At 46.7% G+C, this 20,942-nt stretch overlaps 1 protein-coding gene across 14 annotated transcripts in view; it reads right to left on the bottom strand.

Annotated features, from left to right (window-relative positions):
- KALRN (kalirin RhoGEF kinase) overlaps positions 1 to 20,942 on the bottom strand; it is a 642,588-nt gene that overhangs the window by 15,167 nt on the left and 606,479 nt on the right. For all 14 annotated transcript variants that reach the window (XM_078066810.1, XM_078066838.1, XM_078066842.1 and 11 more), the window contains 6 exons: positions 9,649 to 9,676; positions 9,004 to 9,175; positions 6,405 to 6,526; positions 5,615 to 5,746; positions 3,920 to 4,084; positions 1,916 to 1,994 (listed from right to left, as the gene is read on the bottom strand). In XM_078066810.1, coding sequence (XP_077922936.1) covers positions 1,916 to 1,994; positions 3,920 to 4,084; positions 5,615 to 5,746; positions 6,405 to 6,526; positions 9,004 to 9,175; positions 9,649 to 9,676 — 698 coding nt within the window. The remainder of the gene's footprint in view (positions 1 to 1,915; positions 1,995 to 3,919; positions 4,085 to 5,614; positions 5,747 to 6,404; positions 6,527 to 9,003; positions 9,176 to 9,648; positions 9,677 to 20,942) is intronic.

Below are 20,942 nucleotides of genomic sequence, written 5' to 3'. Positions count from 1 at the left end.
CATATAGGCCTAGAATTCTAGGTTTCAGTGCAATGGAGAAAGTTGACTCACGTCTATGGCCCACAGACACCTTTCGTGTGTCTCACATCAGTATCTACATGTTTTGTTTCCCTTCTGTTCACATACAGCATTTTTAAAGGATCTCCTGAAAATAGGAGGACTGTACTTGGAGGAGAGGAAAAGCTTCAGATGGTTGGGGATGAGATTTTTTTTAAAAAAACATCAATTGCCTTGAACAGATCAGAAACTTGATCTCCCCTTTGGGAAATACTAAAACGTCATCTCTTCTAGGTAAAACACACCTTCGCCTATGGCGCTCAACAGCAAATGCTTGTCTTGGGAAAGAAATCCTGGGTGCATCTAGGCGATACAACCAGTTTCATTTAGAACCAGGTGGGGATTCGATTCATTACAGGAGCTGTACCTAGCTTCTCACAAAACCTCAGTATAATGGGGCAAACTAGATTTCAATGGCTAGAGCTTATTTTTGACAAAAATTGCTACAGTGAGAAACCACATATGTTTGTTTTACTAAAACAAACACAGGCTTAAGAATTGGGTAGGTCAGGGTTAGAATCCTGGCTCTACATTTGCTAGTTTCAAGACCTCGAAAAAGTTACTTAACTCCCCAAGCCTGGGTTCCTTTCCTGGAAATCTACTCAAACACCACCTCACGATGTGGTAAGGATTACGTTAAATATCTCTCGTATAATATCTGCAACACTATAGATACTCAATAAGCATCATCATCAACACCATGTAAATTTCCATTGGCCTTTTTTGCCCCCTCCGGCCACACAAAGAAGAGTGAAAGGAGAGCGAAAGTTGGTTTTTGATGAAAGGTATTATGATGAAAGGTTGTGAATTACATTGTGACTCCTGCCTAAGAAATGGGAATAGCAAACATTTGGGCTCTTTCCACAACCTCTGTCACAACGACCCCACTCAGGAAATGTTATGCTTCATTGAGAGACGTCAATCAGAGATAGAGATGATGGTAATGGCCCACCGTTAGTGGATGCTCTTTTATTTACACATCCAGGTGGGGGTGGAGGACTTGTAAAAGCTCCCCACCCTCTCACCTAGACCACATGCAAACCAATGCCCACATAGAGATGATCCTCCATTTTGTTTCTTTCCATCAACTATTTTCTGGGACAGGTGATAGATTTTTTTTCATTGTTTTGTTAAAAGTCATATTTTTATCGTTTTATTTTTGAGGACACGCTTTTCTAACTAAAGTAGAGACAGAGAGACAGAGAGATTGTGTGTGTGTGTAGGGGGGGACTGGACTGGAAATATCCATAAAACAATGTGATTGGGCTTGACATATGGACATATATAGAGACCTGAACCAAAAATTAGTGATTATACCTTTTTCTCAGGAACACATGGAACTTCTAACAAAAATTGACCCTGTACTGCAAATAAAGCCAGTCCCAACAAAAGTCAGAGTCAGTATCACATAGATCAAGTTCTTCAACTACAATGTAATTAAGTTAGACATCAGTAACAAGAAGATAATTTGTAAAAATCTCATACAGCTGGAAATTTTAAAGTATTTCTATTACAATTAGGTCAAAGAAAAGAATCATAGTTGAACTGAATGATAATGAAAGTGCCACATATCAGAACTCAGGAGATGTAGCTAAAATTGTATTTTGAAGAAAAGGCTGAGTCTTAAATTCTTATATCAGAACAAAAGAAAGGCGGACAGTTGACAAGTGAAGCCTCCCCTCCAACTTAAAAAGTTAAAAAAAAAGAGCGATAAAAATACACATAAATATTCTAGTTTTTTTCTTACTATAGAGAGAATACACTTAGGAGAAACAAACAACACTAAAAGCAAGTCGTTATTCTGATGTGACGATGTTAAGTGCCTATAAATGAAGGAATAGACAAACGGGGTCATTACCTTCCAATTTCATTCAGCTCAGTATAAGCTGAATCAAAATTGTCCTTCCAAGAAATGGTAGCACCGTCAGCAGCAGCGTCTTTGGAAGAGAGAGAACCCATTTATGATACTGAGGAAGTCATGTAAGAATAAAGAAAAGATTAACAGAAAATCTCCTTCATTGCCCCAAAGCAATTCTTGTGACCAAATATGGAGTCTAACTCAGTGGGAAAATGCCAGGATTCTCTGAAATGTTATTTTTAAAAATATCATCCAAGGGCAAGCTGACATGAAAGAGTCGGACCCCCCCCCCTCCCCGCCCCCACTGTGCCATGTACATAAACACGAGAAAACTTGGGACAGTCAGAGATGTAACCTCTGGGTATTTTAAAATAGAAATTTGGTAGAAAAAAATTAGAAAGGAGAAAAACACATGGAAGGCCTAAGAAAGCCAGTGAGAATCAGAGCTGAGGGGGGATGCAGTGGAGGTTAGGGGAAGAGTTACAAGGGCCCAGAGAAGGAAAGGAGAGGAATATGCTCCAAACATCCTAAGCACTGCTCTGTCAGCCCGCTGCCTCAGACAGCGATGAGCTTAGCTGGTATACTCTTTGGCAGCATTACGTTATATGATGTGTTAATTCCCTGGCAATGATTTATACACACACACACACACACACGTGTGCAAGCATGCACACCAATACATATTTGTGCTGCCTCTTGGGACCAAGGCTCACGAGAAGGGAGACATGAGGCAGAATTTAGTTAGTGGCTTGGGAGGAGAGTACTGAGCTGACAGCGAGGCTCTTCTGACCCGGGCCACCTCAGGCCACCCAGAGCACAGCTGGGCTGAGGCTCAGGTGCCTTATCTATATGGAATTCTGACGAAACGGAGACCCAGGGCCAAGGCTTCCTGGTGAGTCATGGGTCCAAGGGAGCAAGGCCACTGGGAGGGAGCTGAGCCCCTGGGGACGGGCTGGGGAGCACTTCCAGAGTCAGTGGGGGTTGGGGGGGCTGGGCTGTAGCTGAAGGCCCTAGAAGGCTTCTGAAGCCCCTCTGGAGACTCTGGGATCCCCTTAACCCAGAGACATACAGGTCTGTTGTCTTTCTAGGGCAGTGACCTCCTCCTCCACCCCAACACACACAACCCACTCCTTGTACCACGGAATACCTCATGACTTGGAGATTTCTTCAGGCTAACAAGTGTCCTCTTCCAAAATGTTCTTGGGACCAAGGGGGTGAGACAGCGAATAGGTGGTATTTGTAAAATACTCACGTGTAGCCAGTTATAGGTGTATCTTAATTATCCAACACATCCACATAAAAATGTATCCACCTTGAGGGGCGCCTGGGTGGCTCAGTCGGTTAAGGGCCTGCCTTTGGCTCAGGTCATGATCTCAGGGTCCTGGGATTGGGCTCCCTGCTCAGCTGGGAGTCTGCTTCTCCTTATCCCTCTGCCCCTCTTCCCATTCATGTGCACGCTCTCTCTCACAAGTATATAAATAAAAATCTTAAAAAAAAATGTATCTACCTTAAAAAAAGACATTCTGGGAAGGCTGGGGGTGGCGAAACTATCAAATACTCATTTTGATGCAAATCCTTCAAGCAGCTTGCTTTCCTCTCCCCAGCTTAAACTGGTAAACGGGGCTGTCTCTAATGCTGTGAGGTACACTTACGCCTTGCAGGGGGTCCCAGGGGAGAGGAGGTTAGGTGCCCCCATCTAGGAAAAGGGGCAGACGGCATCCAGGTGACTCACGACTCCTGCCCGCCCCTCTCTGTTCCCGGGGACCCACGCGGGTGCCCAGGGACCCTGGCAGGCCCGGGGTAGACATGGGTGGCAGACCTCACTTTTGCTCCAAGACGGTTGAAATCACACTTTTCATCAGGTCTCTGAAATGTTACTTGACGGAAGCCACTGGCAAATGCAGGTTCCCTCCTGCGTGGTGGCCTGCCATGCGCCGGCGGGGCTGTGAGCTGCCCGGGCGCCTTGCCGCCCCACCTGGGGTGCTGGGCATGGCCGGGACTCACCGTACTCGGGGAGTCGCACAAACTCCGAGGGCTCGCTGGGAAGGCTGATCCCCCAGGGGTTACTGGCGCTGACTCGGAACTGATAAGGACTCCCAGGACTGAGGTCCTCGACGACAAGGTAAGTGTCCAGGGTCGAAGCCACCGACTGCTGCCAGGTCTGGGAACCTAGCGCACGATTTCCGAGGACAGGGAAAGAGAAAAAGCCAGAGGGACATTGTTTCAAAGACCTTCAGCAAACAAAGAAAAGGAAGTTGACACATTTCCATTCAAGGAACCGTTGTGGTTGCTGATTGGGCTCGGCAAGGCCGTGGGCCAACTGTGGCAGGCTTGGGCTCCATTTCCTAAATGACTGAATGGATCATGAGGGGCGGGACAGCAGCTGACCCAGGGACGCCGCTCATTCCCAGACGGGCATGTGTGAGGGTGAGAAGGCGGAGCTCGTGCAGAATTTACAGAGGAACGTGCGGCCACTCGTTAACAAGGCACAAAAATATACCAGAAATCACAAGATGCGAGACTATATGCATTTGGAAGTGGAAACAAACTAGAAGTGAACAAGCACTGAGCACTCCACGCACGTGAAGTGCTGTGCAGGCGTCCACGTGATTCTCCCATTTCACTTCCACACTGAAATCCCCAGAAACCCTGCGGGGTTGGGAACAGGAGGAACCGAAGCTCAGAAAGATGAAACGATTTTCTCGTGAGAACTGTGTGAACATGAGCTAAGAACTGCACAGTGCGGAGGAAAGCACTAGCTTTGAGAGACGCATCCCCCGGCTCAGCTCGGACACCTGTGTGCTGAGCGGGGACGGGACGCCCAAGAGCGAACAGCTTCACAAAGACGCAGAAGTAAACAGCTTTGTAACTGCACAGGGCCTGCTCAGCAGAAGAAAGAAGAGCTGAGATGCTATGAGCAACGGCGAGTACAACAAATGATTTTGGTTCTGGGCACGAACAGTGGCTGGAAATTCAGCTGTGTAATTCATTACGCAGTTCAGAGATGTGTTATTAACAACTAGAGCTAGCTGGCAGCTTCATATGTAACTAGTTCTTCTTGATAATAGGCGACAGGTTCAGGTGTTTCTGACTGCTGAACTATGTATGTTCTCTCAGCATGTAAACGTAACAAATTTAAACAATGAACAGCTTTTTAAAATCATTATACACATGTATGTATGTAAAATTGAGAGGTCACACAAAATATATATGCAATCTCTATTTATATATGTGATCTCTAACTTTTTTCTGGGGGTGGGGGTAAAGCTCTGCTCCTGTTACCCTCGTTATCACTCTGGGAGAAAGATCACGAATTCACAAACTTGACACCTGGGTTTAATGCCAGCCATGATTCTTACTAACGCCCGCCTCGTGTTCCTTAACTTTCTTTAGGCCTTAGCCTCCTCATCTGTAAAATGGGCCTGATCTGGGGAATAGGGCTTATTAAGGGCAGAAGCGCACACAAAGGCACTTTGAAATCTGCCAGGAGTCATCAGTTTGGGGAAAACCACTGCTTGAAGTTAGAGATCAGAAGGCGGCTGTAGTCCGGCACTGAGGTCTTTATGCTGAGTTGGAAGACACAAGAAGGAACAGCTGATGAAAGGCATGCAGGTAGTTTATGACTCTGAAGGACCTCCCCTTTTGAGGAAGGGAAGAAAGAAACCGAAAAGGAGGGGGTAGTAGGGGGAGCCGGCGCACCTTCTTCTCTGTATTCCACGGTGTAACCAGAAATTGTACAGTTTCCCGTGCTGGAGGGAGGCAGCCAGCGGAGGATCACGGAGGTGCAGCTTCTCTCCTGGGCGATGGGGCGGTTAGGGGCCGCTGGAACACCTTCGCAGACAGAAGTTATGGTCAAGCGCTATTTCTGCAGAACTTGGCATTTTGCACCAACGTTGAACGTTTCCTAGGAAACATGACCTTCCCCATGTCTCACATTTTTCCTACGGCCCTTTCCACCAAGTGGCACACCTTTCTCCAGGCTCTGGAGAGGCCTGGCAGATACACTGTGGGGTTAGAAGTTCTTCCTTGGGCTAAAGACTGCACGCTGGAGATAAAGCTTGACCCGGAAACTATGCAGATAAGTTATGGCGGGCCACGGAGTGCTCTTAGTGAAGACTCCTTCTCTCCCCTTTGCTGGACTTTGGGATTTCACAATGGACATTTTCTTCCCCAGGTCTCAGGGAATCCTTGTAATGTCTACTTAAAATATTTGATGAACATAAATTCATAGAGATAGGAGGTAGAATGGTGGCTGCCAGGGGCAGTGGGGAGGGGGGATGGGGAGCTGTTGTTTAATGGATATAGGATTTAGTTTTGAAAGATGAAAAGAGTTCTGGACATTGGTTGCACAATAGTATGAATGTACTCAACACTACAGAATGTACACTTAACATTGGTTAAGATGTTCAATTTTATGTTACGTATATTTTACCATGATAAAAAATATTTTAAAATTATAAAAGGTGCTTGACGAACAAAGAGCCCGTACCTTGCACTTTAACTGTAGCAGACGTAGACGCGGTGCCGTGGTCATTTGTTGCTATGCAGGTATAGATCCCACTGTCCTGGGGCATCAGGTTGCAAATCTTCAGGGTGATTTCCCCCGAATCACTAGAAACACCAAAAGGATGCTCCTCAGACTCTAGTAATGACACAATTGACTGATGGGTAAAATCCCACAGGGTGGGCACATGGTGTGCTGAGCTGAATCCTCAGGCCCAAGGTCTCGTCCTAGCTCTGGGACTTTCCTGTACACCTTGGGTGATCACCTTGTCTTTCTATATTCCCATTTCTTTATGGGGGAAATTCTTGCCTCTCCTATGTCGCATGTTTGTTGTATATAGGGTATAGGGATAGAAAAGGAGTAAAACGAGATAAGAATTAGAACATGGTTTGAAATATATAAAGCCCTATGCAATATTACTGGTATTATTACCACTAGCAACTTTGTCCTAAAATATTTTCAGTCTCATAGAACAATAACAAATGGTACAAGAAATTGGAGGGGCAACTGGGTGGCACAGTCGGTTAAGCGTCTGACTCTTGGTTTCAGCTCAGGTAGTGATCTTGGGATCCTGCGACTGAGCCCCATGTGGGACTTCATGCTCTGCATGGAGTCTCCTTGGGATTCTCTCTCTCTCTCTCCCTCTGCTCTCCCCCCCCAACCCTCGCACACGCTTGCTCGCTCTCTCTCTAATAGGTGAATAAATCTTAAAAAAAAAAAAAAAAAAAAGAAGGGGCACCTGGGTGGCTCAGTCAGTTAAGCGTCTGCCTTCTCTTTGGCTCAGGTTGTGATCCCAGGGCCCTGAGATAGAGCCTCGCTGCTCCGAGGGGAGCCTGCTTCTCCCTCTCCCTCTGCCCCTCCCCCCCACTCCTGCGCTCTCTCTCTCTCTCACTTGCTTTCTCTCTCTCTCAAGGAAATAAATATTTTTAAAAAGATTTAATAAAAAACAAAAGAAAATGGAACAACTGAGAATGAAAATGTTTAAGTATTTCAAATTCTACTAGGGGACCCTCAGAACAATTAAGTGAATTAAGTAAAGGGCAAATTCCACCACTAAATGCTAACTTCCCTAATAGTCCTAGTCTGGGGGCCAGGATGTCACAAGGGAAGCACTGCTCAGAAAGGGTGAAATGCAGCAGTCACCGTCAACCCCACTCCCTCCCCGGTGTGGAGACATATACAGCCCATGGCCCTTCGGGACCCTCACCAAGCACTGGCTCTCACGCTGAGTTCCATGCGCCCACTGATCTTAGGACCTGGCTACTCCCGGCCATCTTTGCTGGGAATACCATTTCATATGCATAAAAATTAAGTTAATGGATGGGAGTTTGATTCTAGGTGATTCTTTGATAAATGCTTAAGCACTTAGGGCTCGTTACTGCTTGTCCACTATAAACAGTAGTTAGGGGGCGCCTGGGTAGCTCAGTCGTTAAGCGTCTGCCTTTGGCTCGGGTCATGATCTCAGGGTCCTGGGATGGAGCCCTGCGTTGGGCTCCCTGCTCGGCGGGAAGCCTGCTTCTCCCTCTCCCACTCCCCCTGCTTGTGTTCCCTCTCTCGCTGTGTCTCTCTTTGTCAAATAAATAAATAAAATCTTAAAAAAAATAAACAGTAGTTAGTACACAATGAATACTAACAGAATGATTGGGAGGCAGTCAACCAAGTCTTTTTTTTAAATACCCTTTCTTTATGGAAGCATGTGTATGGCTGGATTTTCTGTTTAACACTGCGTATTTTGGAGCGAGTCTTTTTCTTTTCTTCTAGGAAAATTGTTCTTAGGTTAATGGAAGAATTCAATAGATCACTGTTTCACAGGATCCTGACAGGCACAAAGAAACCCCATGATGTTGGGATGTGAGACCCACATTCCTCCCACAGGTCTGGAGCCTTTGCCACTACTACTGACATAGAGATTCCCTTGGGGAGCCTTCGGGAAAGATCAGCCAATCGGGTGGATGTACGTCAGTGACTGTCAAAGCTCTTCAAAAGCATGGTTCATGCTTGACCAGAGATATAGAGGTTTATGTTTTTTTTTTCTCCAAAGATTTTATTTGTTTGACAGAGAGAGAGAGAGACAGCAAGAGAGGGAAAACAAGCAGGGAAGTGGGAGAGGGAGAAGAAGGCTTCCCGCCGAGCAGGGAGCCCGATGCGGGCCTTGATCCCAGGACCCTGGGATCATGACCTGAGCCGAAGGCAGACGCTTAATGACTGAGCTACCCAGGCGCCCCTAGAGGTTTATACTTTTATTTATCGAGTGTGGGTGCAGAATGCAGTCTTGCCAACTGTCCTTGTAGGTTCAGGTACGTCTCTGTGATGCCAAGCAGCACGTGAGCATGCGGGGGCCCTCACGCAGCCTGGCAGGCTCGGTGGCAGGGCGCAGTGAGCGGCGGGGCCATGTGAGAGCACTGGCACGAGAGCACGCTTTCCCGAGCCGCCCGCAGCGGTTGACTCCATTTCTCTCCTCATCAAGGCCAAGTATTTGCGCTAGAATAGGCCCCAGGGCAGCTGTCCCCCCGGAGAGGCTAAGCGCCCGGCACGGAGGCTGCACCAGGGTGCGGGCGGTGTCCATGTGGGGCGCTCAGCTTACCAGGAGGAGACGGTGGATGTGGCTGAGCTGTTGTCCGTGTCAAGGACGTTCTGGTCTGGCCCCTTCCAGGTGATGGTGGGCTTCGGCCGCCCACAGACTTTGCACTGCAGTGTCACCGTGTCCCCAAGCAAGCAGGTCACATCCACTAAGGGCACAAGGAATTCTGGGGCCACTGTGGTCAGATTGACATAAATCATCATTTAGAACAAACAGAATAAACAGCCATTTCCCAACACCACCCTCTCCTGCCCCCCACGTGTAATGATTCAAATAACCTTCAGCTTAATACTGTTGAGTCATCCATGTCCCAAGAAGTATTTTAAAAATAATAAATGTTTACTTCAGAAAATCAGGAAACACAGAGAAGTAAAAAGAAGAAAAGGCTCCGTGATGTCCTGATACAGAGGTGAGTACTGCGAACATTTTGGTCTATGTCCTTTGGGCTTCCATCAACACCCTTCTTCTTACACAATTACACCTATTGCAAGTTGTGGTCTTTCCCACCCCAGCAGTTTATCATGAACGCCCTTCCTTGTCCATAGCTCGGAACCACATCACCATTATTTACAGCCTCTTCCTCACTGCTGGGTTTGCCACAATTTATTTAGCCAATCCCCACGTTCTTGATTCTACTTTTTAACTCACCTTCTTGGATGAAATTTGGATTTAAGATCTGAAAAACACAAAGAAACAGAAAATTGCTTAAATTCTAAATTACTGAGAAACAACAGGAGACTTCTACCCTCTTGAGTAAAAAGGAAGTACAGTTTCAGGAGACGAAGCCTGGAGGCCAGGCTCTCTTGCTTGCGACCGTGTCAGCATCTCAGTAACAACTCCGAGCACCTGCTGTGCTTCCCTCTCTACTCTGGTTCTTCACGCTCCTCGGGGTGGCCCAGGATCCCAGGCAGGTGTATCATGACTGCGAGCTCTGCTGGCTGCAGCTGGCCTTTCTCTCCTGCGTTTCACTTCCTCGGTGGCTCTTCCTCCCTGTCAAATGCATAAAAGCCCTGCTCCCTGCCCCGCTTCAATCTGCGCTCGAGCAATGTGTTGGCACCGGGTCTCCCCGGCGTCACGGATTTTCAAAAACAGAGCACCTGACCTGGATCAAACTGCAATGGTCATTGACATTAAGCACTAACCATTAACCCAATGGTTTCCTTCCAGATGTAGCCCTCCCCCACCAAACGGGGGAACGTTCTCTTCAAGCAGCTACATGCAGAGCTTGTGTGGTTGCAGGGGAAAGGGAAGGTCATACCCGTCCATCCTGTCCCCAGCACAGAGCAACTTGAAAAGCACTGACCTAGGGGTTCTAGCTCTTCGTGCTGCCTAGGTGAACACACGGACTTAGGCCAACAAAGTGACCTGACATTTGCATGGCTGGTTGGCAGAGACGCTGTGGGGGCTCTTGACACACATCGTAAAGGCTGCCTCGTGACCCCACGGATCTTCACAGAAGATGGACTTCTGGCCGACTAGCCATGCTGAAAAGTCACCCCTTCTTGATTTTTCTCTCATCTTTTGTTTTACCTCTCATCACGGAGTGCAGGTTATAAAGCTTGGCGGGGTGAATGAAACATGGGTTTTGGAGTCAGAAGGGCTGGGGCTCACCTCCTTTGTTTTGTGTGATAATCACTTAAGATTTATTACATCAATTTCCTTCCCTATAAAATGGGGATAACTAATACCTATTGCGAAATGTTATCGCAAAGATCAAATGAGTAATATATATCAAGTGCTTGACACAATGCTTGACAAATAAGTATTCAATGACTACTTAAGTAAAGAAGGATGATCTAATTCTAGTCATCTTCCTTCTGCTAAGCAGCCTATTGTTACAGTGCCTTTTCTCTAAGAGTTTATGTTGTAAAATTCTTCTCTCCTTCGTGAATGAAGCCAGACAGCTCACGTGCCTCACAAATGGCCCACTGGGGCCTTCATACTTATCTCCCCATACTTACTCCTGTCGTATGTGAACCCGGTTTCTGTCTGTTCTTCCCTTAATCAGGATCCATGCGAGCCCTTTGGAACAAAGATGCTATTTTCCCCCTTTGGATTCCCCTTTGCAAACCAATTGCCCACATACAGCACCCAGCTTTTTCATAAAGTGAGCTGTGGAAAACCCTTGCAATGCCAAGTCCTGGGGCTGTCAAGTCTTGAGACTGACCTCAGCAGTGCCCTCTGCTAGTCTCAAAGGCCACATACACCGCTGCCCGGCCTTCCTTTAAATCAGTGGTTCTCAGTCCTTAACCCTGGCAGCTTTAAAAACACGAAAAGACCAATGCCTGGACCTCAGGCCTAGAGATTCTTTTAGTTGGTGTGAAGTGGGGCCAGACATCGGGATTTTTGAAAGCTGCCTCAGGGGAATCAACGTGCACCCTGGTTTGAGGAAAGCCGCTGAAAGCCCCCTCTATCCAAGGGAACTGGTCTCAGGTAAACCAACTCCCTGCCCCTGAGGCTTTTCTGGGGTGGGGCGGGGAGATGTGGGGGTATTTGGTAGAAGCTGCCTTTCCCACACCTAAGAGACCGCCTCTTCGTGAGGAGACATGGGGCTGTGGCAGGGGGACAGCCCGGGAACACGGTGGGCAGCACCCCATCACTTGTAGTGATGTTGAGGAGGCCACAAAGTTCCCCCTGGCTTAGCCAAGGCAGAGAGAATGACATCGGTACCAGTCATTTCACAGTCCAAGGAAAGGAGATGAAGAATATTTTCTAAACGTTATCAGGGCTTATCACAGAGTGGAGAGATCAAGGGTGGCTTTTCCCCCATTCAAAAAACATTGTCTCCTCCAGGCTGGTGCAAGCTTTTATGGATTTAGAGACGTTAGGATGGAGGCTCTACCCTCAGGATTTATAAAATGTCTGAATTTCGGGTGATTTTTTTCTTTCTCTTCTTACCTGGGCTTTTCAAATATCCTGTAGTCCTTATGTTTCACTTTTATAATCTTTTTCAAAGGAAAAGAGGGCACAGTCAGAACTACTAGACTGTAGGTTCCTCAAGGACTGGAGCATGTTATTTTTCTTGTATCTCAGGCCCCTAGCCTGGCTTCTGCTGCAAAATGGGCATTTAATACATGTTGGTTGAATGAATATTTGACCTTCGTCCTCATTCCAGTTCTTCTAAGAATTGGGGATGGCTCATAAATAGAACCTGGAACTAGGTCCATACGATCTATAAAATAATTATTTCAGGGTGTATTACTAATAATATTTGATCAGAGCCTGTTTTCAAACACAGATGGAAAGCGAACTTTTGGGAAAATGATGAAAAAAACAATAAAGTCCATTGCCTCTGAGAGAGGAGGTTCTCAGTGGCGTTCCACTTGCGAGGGAATATAAACTCCAGGAGCGGACAAAGCATATCGTATCCAGACCCCAAGCCAGACACACTTTCTTGCCTTGGACATTCTTAAGCAGCTTAGGCCTCAGTTGTAGCTGTAAATTGGGGATAATGGTGCCCACCGGAAAGCTTGTTTGATGCAAGGGCTCATTTGTTCCGATAAAGATGTATCGAGCTGCCCCTTGGTTGTGGCCTGCAGCGAGCAAGGCAGACATGCTCTTGGGCCAAAAGTCTGGTGGGGAAGACGGAATTCAGTGACCTCTGCACAGCGGCCAGGATGGTGCCTGGCTGATGGTAACAACCAGCCTGAAACAGACACGGAGCACTGTCTTCTCCCTCGCCCCACCTCCCCCGTCAGGACTTTAGGGTAGAAACGATTTGGGAATCCTGCCAGCTCTGTCCGGTGGCCTGTATTTCCCATCCTGATGGGAATCCACAAGGGAGTAAGATAGTGATCACATGCCAGGAGTGACAGGGAGGAGACAAATGGCCCGTTTCTCCATTATAACATTTTAAGTGGGGTTTCATAACTCTGCACTGCGGTAGTACTTCTATAAAACAGCACCCCAAACTGCTGTGTAGGGAATTTCTTGCCTTCTTCCTCTTTCCCATCACTCCCAACTGCGTGAGGAATAAGGCAAGAAAGTAGCTCCTTACTTTCCATGGTTCTTATTAAACACATAGTTTAAAAAGCAAACCTTCCTAATTTGGAGGTAGACTTAGCGGGAAGTTGGAGAGAAAGGTTGCCAACAAGGCTTACTTGCAGGTTCTCTATCTGGAAGGGGCTTGTGGAAGGCATCAGTCTTCATTCCTCTGCCTCCTGGCCTACCCAAGCGTTGCCGATAATGGTAATAACACCAGTGATTTGTGTCACATCATGTAGTTGGCATAGACCACTCACAAACTCCTTCATTTGCTCATCCCAAACTCTGGGAGGGTGTGCCAGGCAGATGCTATTGTTCCTATTTCCAGATGAGACAGGGAAGTCCATGTGAGGTCACATGTGCTCCTTCCACCATAGCATTCCGTGCACAGGCAAGGTCTTGGAAAAATCGTTGTGACACGTTGTCCTTGCTGTCGAAAGCCTACCTGTCTACCTTTGCTCCCTAACCTTGATCTCCATCCCCTTTCTACCTAGTCCTCCCCTTTAAACTACTCTGGCAAGGACCAAGAGCCTGGCTGAAATTCATGCTAATGCTTTTCTAACTTTGACTCTGGATTATGCCCATGGAAGAGTCCTCCCTCATTTTACTCTTTCTACTTTGAAGCAAGTTGGAATATGGACTGGAGGAGGGTCACGACAGCCTCCTCACACTGCAGTGGAACAGCCTAGGTATTTGTCTATGGCTCCCTGTGGACTACAAGGCCCATGTGGGCAAGAACCTTGTTCACTGTTCTTGCCTCGGAGCCTAACACAATACCTGGCACATAAGGGCTCCACGGGTATTTGCCAAATCCATCCATCCATCCATCCATCCGTCAGTCAGTCAGTCAGTCAAGGGGTGGGATCCTAATTTGGTGCGAGTTGAGAAAATGTCTTGCCATGAACTTGGAGTATTTTCCTATTTCCATCAATTGGAATGTGACTTGCTCTGGAATCTCATCAGTCAGTCCATAACTAAGAGTTAGCTGACAGTGATCTTTTCCTCCTCCCTGCTCTTCCGGAGGTTGGTATCTATGGCTCTGCTCGTGCTTCTATTACATCATCTTCCCTGCATGCTATTACCCTACCAGACTCATGAATCCTTTGAAGGTAGTAACCCTTTAACATGTTTTATGCACCATTAAGTCATGCTGCCTACCATAGCATCTTTGCACATAGCAGAAGCCCACGTATTTGTTGAATCAAATTAACTCACCCAATTAGTAGACTAGAATCTAGGCCTCCTGACCACCTTGTCTAATGATCATTGTTGGTGTGTGCCGAGACCTGAGATATCAGCCCGGGGCTGGGAGGGGTAATCATAAGCTACACACATTTCTTGAAACCTAATGTTTTCCTTCCTTAGAAACAGTTTGAGAGTCCGTGGAGAGCGGTAGATGGGAAAGAGGAGGGAACTGGAATCGAAATGGATGTGGTGATGGAGGCAAAATGACACTGTTGTATAAAATGCTCATGTTCTCTCCCTGGGAGACGCAAACCCAAGCGGGCGAGGCTGGTAGAGCAGGGCTTGGGAATCTGCTTTTATTTGAACAGCAGAGGGCGGCAGGTGGTCACGTTTCCTCCTTGAGAGAGAGAAAGGAACCACCACAACGTGGTCCACCAGCTACTTAGTTTCTTCCTTCTGGAGAGAATTCCAATTGTTTTCTTCAAAATGGGAGGGCAGTGAGGTAACGGGAAAGAGTTAGAGGTAAAATCAACCAGCACTTAATAACAAGCTGAGCTTTGAAGAAATCTTGAGTCTGTTTTTCTTGCCAGTCAATGTCCAAGATTCTGGCCCCATGTCCTGAGAGTGATGGCAAAATCCTTGTCTAGAAAACCAGGTGTCAACTGACTCCAGAAGGAAAACACCCCACCCCATTTTTTTCCCAATCCCTCATTACCGGTCACAAAACACAGTTCAAAACTACAGATCTAGAATGCTGAAGGAATCAAAATGGCCAAAAGAAACTCAAACCGAATGTTCTAAACTCATCTCAGAACTAGCCTGAACAAACCCAGAATTTGTATAGTTGGCCTTGTTTTTTTTATTGCCTTTGTGTTCTTTTAATGGGAATCTCTGTTCAGAAGAGAAAGGGAAGGGATTTTAGATGATTTTAGGTGAGGAAATTTGGCAATAAAATGAACAGATATAAGAAAACCAATTTCTAAAATTTAGGTATGATTTCTGGTTTGGAGGTTTAATCCTTCCTGTTTTTAATCTGGCCAAACAAGACACGATTTTCTAAATGTTTAGAGAATATCCCTACCTCTGCTTATCTCTAAATGGACATAAAGCAAGCTGCAAGACACAAAGTATGTGAATGCAACACAATCCCAAACAACAATGGGATTGTCTTTGAAGTAGCTCCTTACTTTCCAGAGTATTTTCATGACTGTCTAGTTCTAAGTCTTTTTTCTTCAACTTTGCCTTTTTTTCCCCCTTTGACCTGGTTGTGATAGAAATATTTTTAGATTTCCTAATGTATACGTTTTAAAAACTATTTTTGTTACTGGTTTCTAACTCAATTGCATGGTGGTTGGAGACCTTGATCTATAGGATACTCATTCCTTGATTTTTTGATGAGACTTGCGTTATTAGCACATGGTCCATTTTTGTAAAAAGTTGTGTGTGTTCTTGAGAAGAATGTTTAAGCGCTGGCTGTTGGGTACAGATCTCTGAATGTTGATGTGTCAAACACATTAGCTGTTTTCTGGGGATTTCTAGTCCGACTCCTCTTCCCACCCCTCCTCAGTATTTTGGTTAGAGACCATTTGGTGTGTCCTTGAAAATAAAAAGGATAAAAATATGACTTTTAACATAATAATGAAAAAAAATCCACCACTCATCCCACAAAATAGTCAAAGCAGAAGGTGGTTTATTATTGTGCATGCATGGGTCTCCTGTGCTCCCAGCAGCCTGGAGTTCTGTTCAGAAGGGACTGGGGTGAGGGGTGCTGTTATGACTTCCTTTTTATACATCACATGTCCAACGTGGAAGTCAAGATCTTGACCTTGGATAAAGGCTTTATGGATGAATGCTTTGAGGTCTCATCCCTTAATGATTCGACCCTCCTCATATTCCTACCCCCAAAACTTTTTTACTTTTTTACTCTTGTTCACCCACCTCTAGGTCTACTGCAGCAGCCCTCCAATAGATCTGCCTGACCCACTGTTGCTTACTCAGGTGCCAGCTATCTTCCTAAAGTGCAGAATGAGGGGCACCTGGGTGGCTCAGTCGGTTAAGTATCCTTGTCTTGGTTTAGGCTCAGGTCATGATCTCAGGGTTGTGAGATAGAGCGCGGCATCGGGCTCCCCGCTGGGCATGGACCCTGCTTAAGATTCTCTTTCTCCCTAATGAAACACATGGACTCTGCTTAAAAACCTACTTTTGCTCTCGTTGTCCACTGGGTCAAGTCGAGGCTTCCTAGCAAGTTTCTCGAGGCCCTCATTGTTTGGTCCCAAGTCATCTGCTAGGCTTTGTCTCCGACAGCTCTTCTCACATACCTAAACCCCAGCTATCCAGACCATATACTCTTCTCAGGATGTGCCAGGCACTTTCATACCTCAGGCCCCTTGCTCATGCTCTCTTCCCCTTTACCCTTCTGCAAGACTGTTTAGTAGTCCACCCAACCCATACACTGCCATCACGTGAAGCCAATGATCATACTTCCTAGGAGACACAGGCTGTGAGAATACACAACCTTGGGAAAGTTACTTAACCTCTCTCTCTGAGCTCTAGTTTTCTCATCTGTAAAACAGGAATAATGATAAGAGTACCTATGTATTGACACTGTTGGGAGGAAAGGACTTAGCAGAGCCAGGTACATAAAGAAGACTGATAAGTAGTAGCTGCTCTTATTAGCCCAGTGCCTGAGTAGGTGTGTAAATACTCACTGAATGAATAAATGCATGGCCCTGTGCCTTTTAATAGAGCACACTGTAAAGTTTGCTGTGTGATATGAACATTTAATCAAACCTGCCTCTCCCTACATGACTGCATGCTTCTTAAGCATGGTACCTGATCTTATGTGATATGTTGGCCCTCCATTGTACTCACTGCAATGCTTTGTGTTATTCACTTTCGATAAATTGAATTGACTAGGATATCATGTTGAGTGAGCTTATAGGTGAATCTTGACAGCACAGGGTTGAGGAGGGAGGTGGTGGTCTTTGCTTCTCTAATAGCTGCTCTTAGAGCAACTTCTCCTGGGTCAATGGCACCTCATAATCTCATTCATGGACAACATAAATGAGATGGGCGAGGCCTCCAGACTAGGGTGAGAGTGCCACAGGACACACATGACTGGGGGGAGGGGTGCTAAGTGACTGTATTGGCCTGAGAAATCGATTCAGACATTTCTCCCATGTGATCGGATCTCCTTTCTTGGCTTCCGTGGCTGGACTCCTGAGTCACTGGGGAAGGGTGTGGGTGAGGCCAAGTCATCACCCCCACTGTCAAGGGATTTAAAAAGTTGTCGAGGAAGAAATTCTCCTCCGATAAGCAGATGTGCAACAAAGGGAGGGCCTGAACCTTCTTTAAAAAGTACCTGAGCCTCACTGAGCAGACCTCCTCCACATCACATGCCAAGTTTGGCCTCTCAAAGCACCACAATCAAGACCGGCTCTCTCTCTCCCTTTTTAAAGTAATCTCTACATCCAACGCGGGGCTTGAACTCATGAGCCTGAGATCAAGAGTTGCATGCTCTACGGACTGAGCCAGCCAGGTGCCCCAGACCTGCTCTTTTTGTTGGTTGTGTGACCGTGACCTCTCTGACCCTGTTTCCTCTGGGAGCGTAAGAAAACCCCATCTTCACAGGGTTGCTGGAAGGAATAGAAAACCTAACAGATGTGAATATGCAGTGGAAGATTTTCTTGCAATTCCCCCAGGAGAGAGAGATGCCAGCTCTGGCAAGCTAAGTGCCCTTCCCTTAGTGGCAGTATGTAAAGCAATCTGCATGTTGAGTCAGAACAAAGCCAGGCAACAAGAGTGAGTCTCCAGGCCAAACCCATCAGATATATTACAAAGAAAATATTTTGTAAAAATAAAAAGACAGGAATGTGATGCTTCACTTTCTTTTCTCCAAAGAGCTCTTTTCATAAAAAAAAAAATTTCTTTTTATATAATGCAGTAACAGGCATCAGTGGAAATACACTGGCGATGCCAGGAGGTCAGTCACCTGACTAGGGGTGTAAGAAGTTTCCTTCAGTCTGTCTGGCCAGGTTATTTTGAAGCTCTGAATCTGGGACAGGGAGCCAAAGCAGCTGAGGTGCGAGCAGCAGGCTAGCTCTTTCAAGATGCAGAAGCTGGGGCTGGGCAACTGTGGGTATGGGGAAGGAAAGAAGGGTCAGCTCTGGCCACTCAAACCCTTCCAGGGCCAGGAGTGGACATTCCAGTCTGATCTCAGGAGTAAATGTACCCGGGCCATTCCTGGCACACCTCCTTCGAAGCAAATTTCAGGGTCAAGCCACAGAATCTCTGACTTCTTCTGTTGGAGGGTCTCAGCGTTTTCAGTTAGAAGTTCAGGAGAGCAAAGGGTCTCAAAGTCCACTGACATCACACCTTGGATCTGTGTGGTGCTCAAAGGATTCCACGCTACATACATAAACACCCGTACCCTTGAGCTGTGTGACCTCTCAGAGAAACCCAAGGCTCGGCAAGGCTAAGTGGCCCGAGGCCGCACAGTTGACAGTACCCAGACTGTAACTCAGGTGTTCTGACTCCCGTTCCAGCGTCCTTTCCATGGGGTACTTTCCATGTGCCTTTGTGTGAGTTTTAGAAAAATAATCTCTACCCCCAACATGGGGCTTGAACTCACGACCCCAACATCAGGAGTCAGATGCTCTACCGACTGAGTCAGCCAGGTGCCCTATCTTTGTGTCATTTTTATTTAAGTCATACTTTAGCCCTGGAAAGCTGGGATGGGCAGATATGATATTCCTCTTTGTTGAGCTGGAAAGTTGAACAACAAATCCACACAGAAAAATTGGCACTGGGAGGCAGGTCTTCTCGTCTTCCAGGATCTGTGTTTTAGATTAAAAACAACCTGGAGATGAGGGAGCAGCCCCCCGCCCATGAGGGGAGCAGGTTGGTGGAGGTGGGGTAGCGATGGCCAGGGAAAGACACATTCTGCCTTCAGGGCATCTTCTCATTTTCAAACTAAAAGATACAACTTTTCTGCCTCAGTTTCCTCCTCTAAAAGTCTTTGAAGGGGCTGGGGTGATGGACAGGAATGCGGAGTTATTGTTCAGTGGGTACAGTTTCAATTCGGGATGAAGAGAAAGTTCTGGAAATGAATAGCAGTCACAGCTGCACAAATTGGGAAGGTATTTAATGCCACTTAAAGATGGTTAAAACAGTAAATTTTATGTTATGTAGGTTTTACCACAATAAAAAGTAAATAAATGAAGGGGATGGAGTTAACTGAAGGTTTCTAAGTTTCTGTCAACTCTGAAAGTCTAGGATTCTTACCCTGACTGGAAATTTCCTTATGATGTAGCTTTGCCTTTCCAAGTGCTTTCTCTCCCTCATCTCTCAGAACGCTCTCCCACAAGACCCCAACCCTGTTCTTAGGCAGAAAGGAACCACTTGAGCTGTCTCTCAGCTGGCATAATGACCGAGGGTAAGGTCTGCATTTAGTCTCCGTCGTGGATGAGGCTGGCTCCTTGTTAAATGGGGCAGAGATGGAGCCTTTTTGGAATTGTGACAATTTCTTGCTTTGATGGATTGATGTTCTCTGCTAAAAGTGGCATTGGGCTTTGTTTTAAAATTACGATGCATTTATTTAATTGGGCTTGACATAAAAGCTGGACTGAGAAACCTTATCCCCGAAGATGAAGGCCCAAGTCTGGGAGGCTGGTTGAGGCCTTCCTCCTCCAGCACATGGTGTTGGCACGCAGCAGTTCTGGGGCTAGAGGGCAGGTGCAAAACCCCGAGTCTCAACACAGTCCTCAGACAACTTTCTGAGATGGCAGGGGTGTGGGAACCTGCCTAGCTGGGTCCTACGAGAAATCCAGGATAGCTCAGGGAGGATCCAGACTTCTCAGAGGTGGGCACTGGCTCAGAGGGTGGACGGCGAGCCTGAACCCTTGAGCCCTGGCCACGGCCTGGGTGTCCGCACAGACACAGAAGCAGGGGCTGGACGTGGGAAGCTAGCAGGTGGGCGTGTGATGCTCAGCAGACCATCTCACCTGCAGTCCTCAACAAGGAAAGGCACTCAGCAGTCTAAGCTGTACTGGAAAAAATGCATTAACTGGTTCCCCAAACAGCCTAGAGTTTGATTTTCAGCCTGATTGGATTCTTCTTCCATGTAGAAACGTTTCTCTTATATACTATATCCTCTTCTCCACCAGCCTCCAACGTGTAATCAGCGCAAGAGAAAGTAAGGTGAACTATGGACAGACCTTTGCCATTTCTAGAATAGTTCTCTCTGAGGTGTGGTCACAGATCAGTAGGAGCAAGGGGGAGCCAGACCATGAGAGGATCTGTAGACGGAGCCAACCTTGCAGCAGCTTGTGTGCCGGGACTGGGGCGTGGGGGCTGTACCTGAGGCTCTTCACAAGCGTTTCTCCATAGGGGAAGACAAAGGGTGGATACATTAGAGCAGAATTGCCTCCTTCTACATAGCTGGGTGTTCTTGGAAAGCTTTGGAAATCAGATTCCTCGGATTCAGGGTGCTTCATTTTCCTCTTAATTAGCTTTCAAGGAGGTGTCTATAAACCTCCATGAAACGGTATGGTGGGACGTACGCCAGCCCTGACGGTAAGCAAAGATGCAAGGAAACTGCTCCTTAAAGGGACCCTTCACTCCACCAATTGAGAAAAAGTAAAGAAAAGTAGCGAATTTGGCAGTGATGGACGTGTGGAGGCAGGAGAAAGCCTAAATACAGCTGGGATGGGAATCAACACGCGGGCAGCAGGTCAAGGACTGACACTGGAGAGGGCCGGACTTAGCATCCAGAG

Source organism: Halichoerus grypus, chromosome 1 (assembly GCF_964656455.1).
Source record: "Halichoerus grypus chromosome 1, mHalGry1.hap1.1, whole genome shotgun sequence".
Taxonomy (NCBI): Eukaryota; Metazoa; Chordata; class Mammalia; order Carnivora; family Phocidae; genus Halichoerus; species Halichoerus grypus.
The sequence above is the reverse complement of the archived record's forward strand: the minus strand, read 5'-3'. Positions and strand labels throughout refer to the sequence as shown.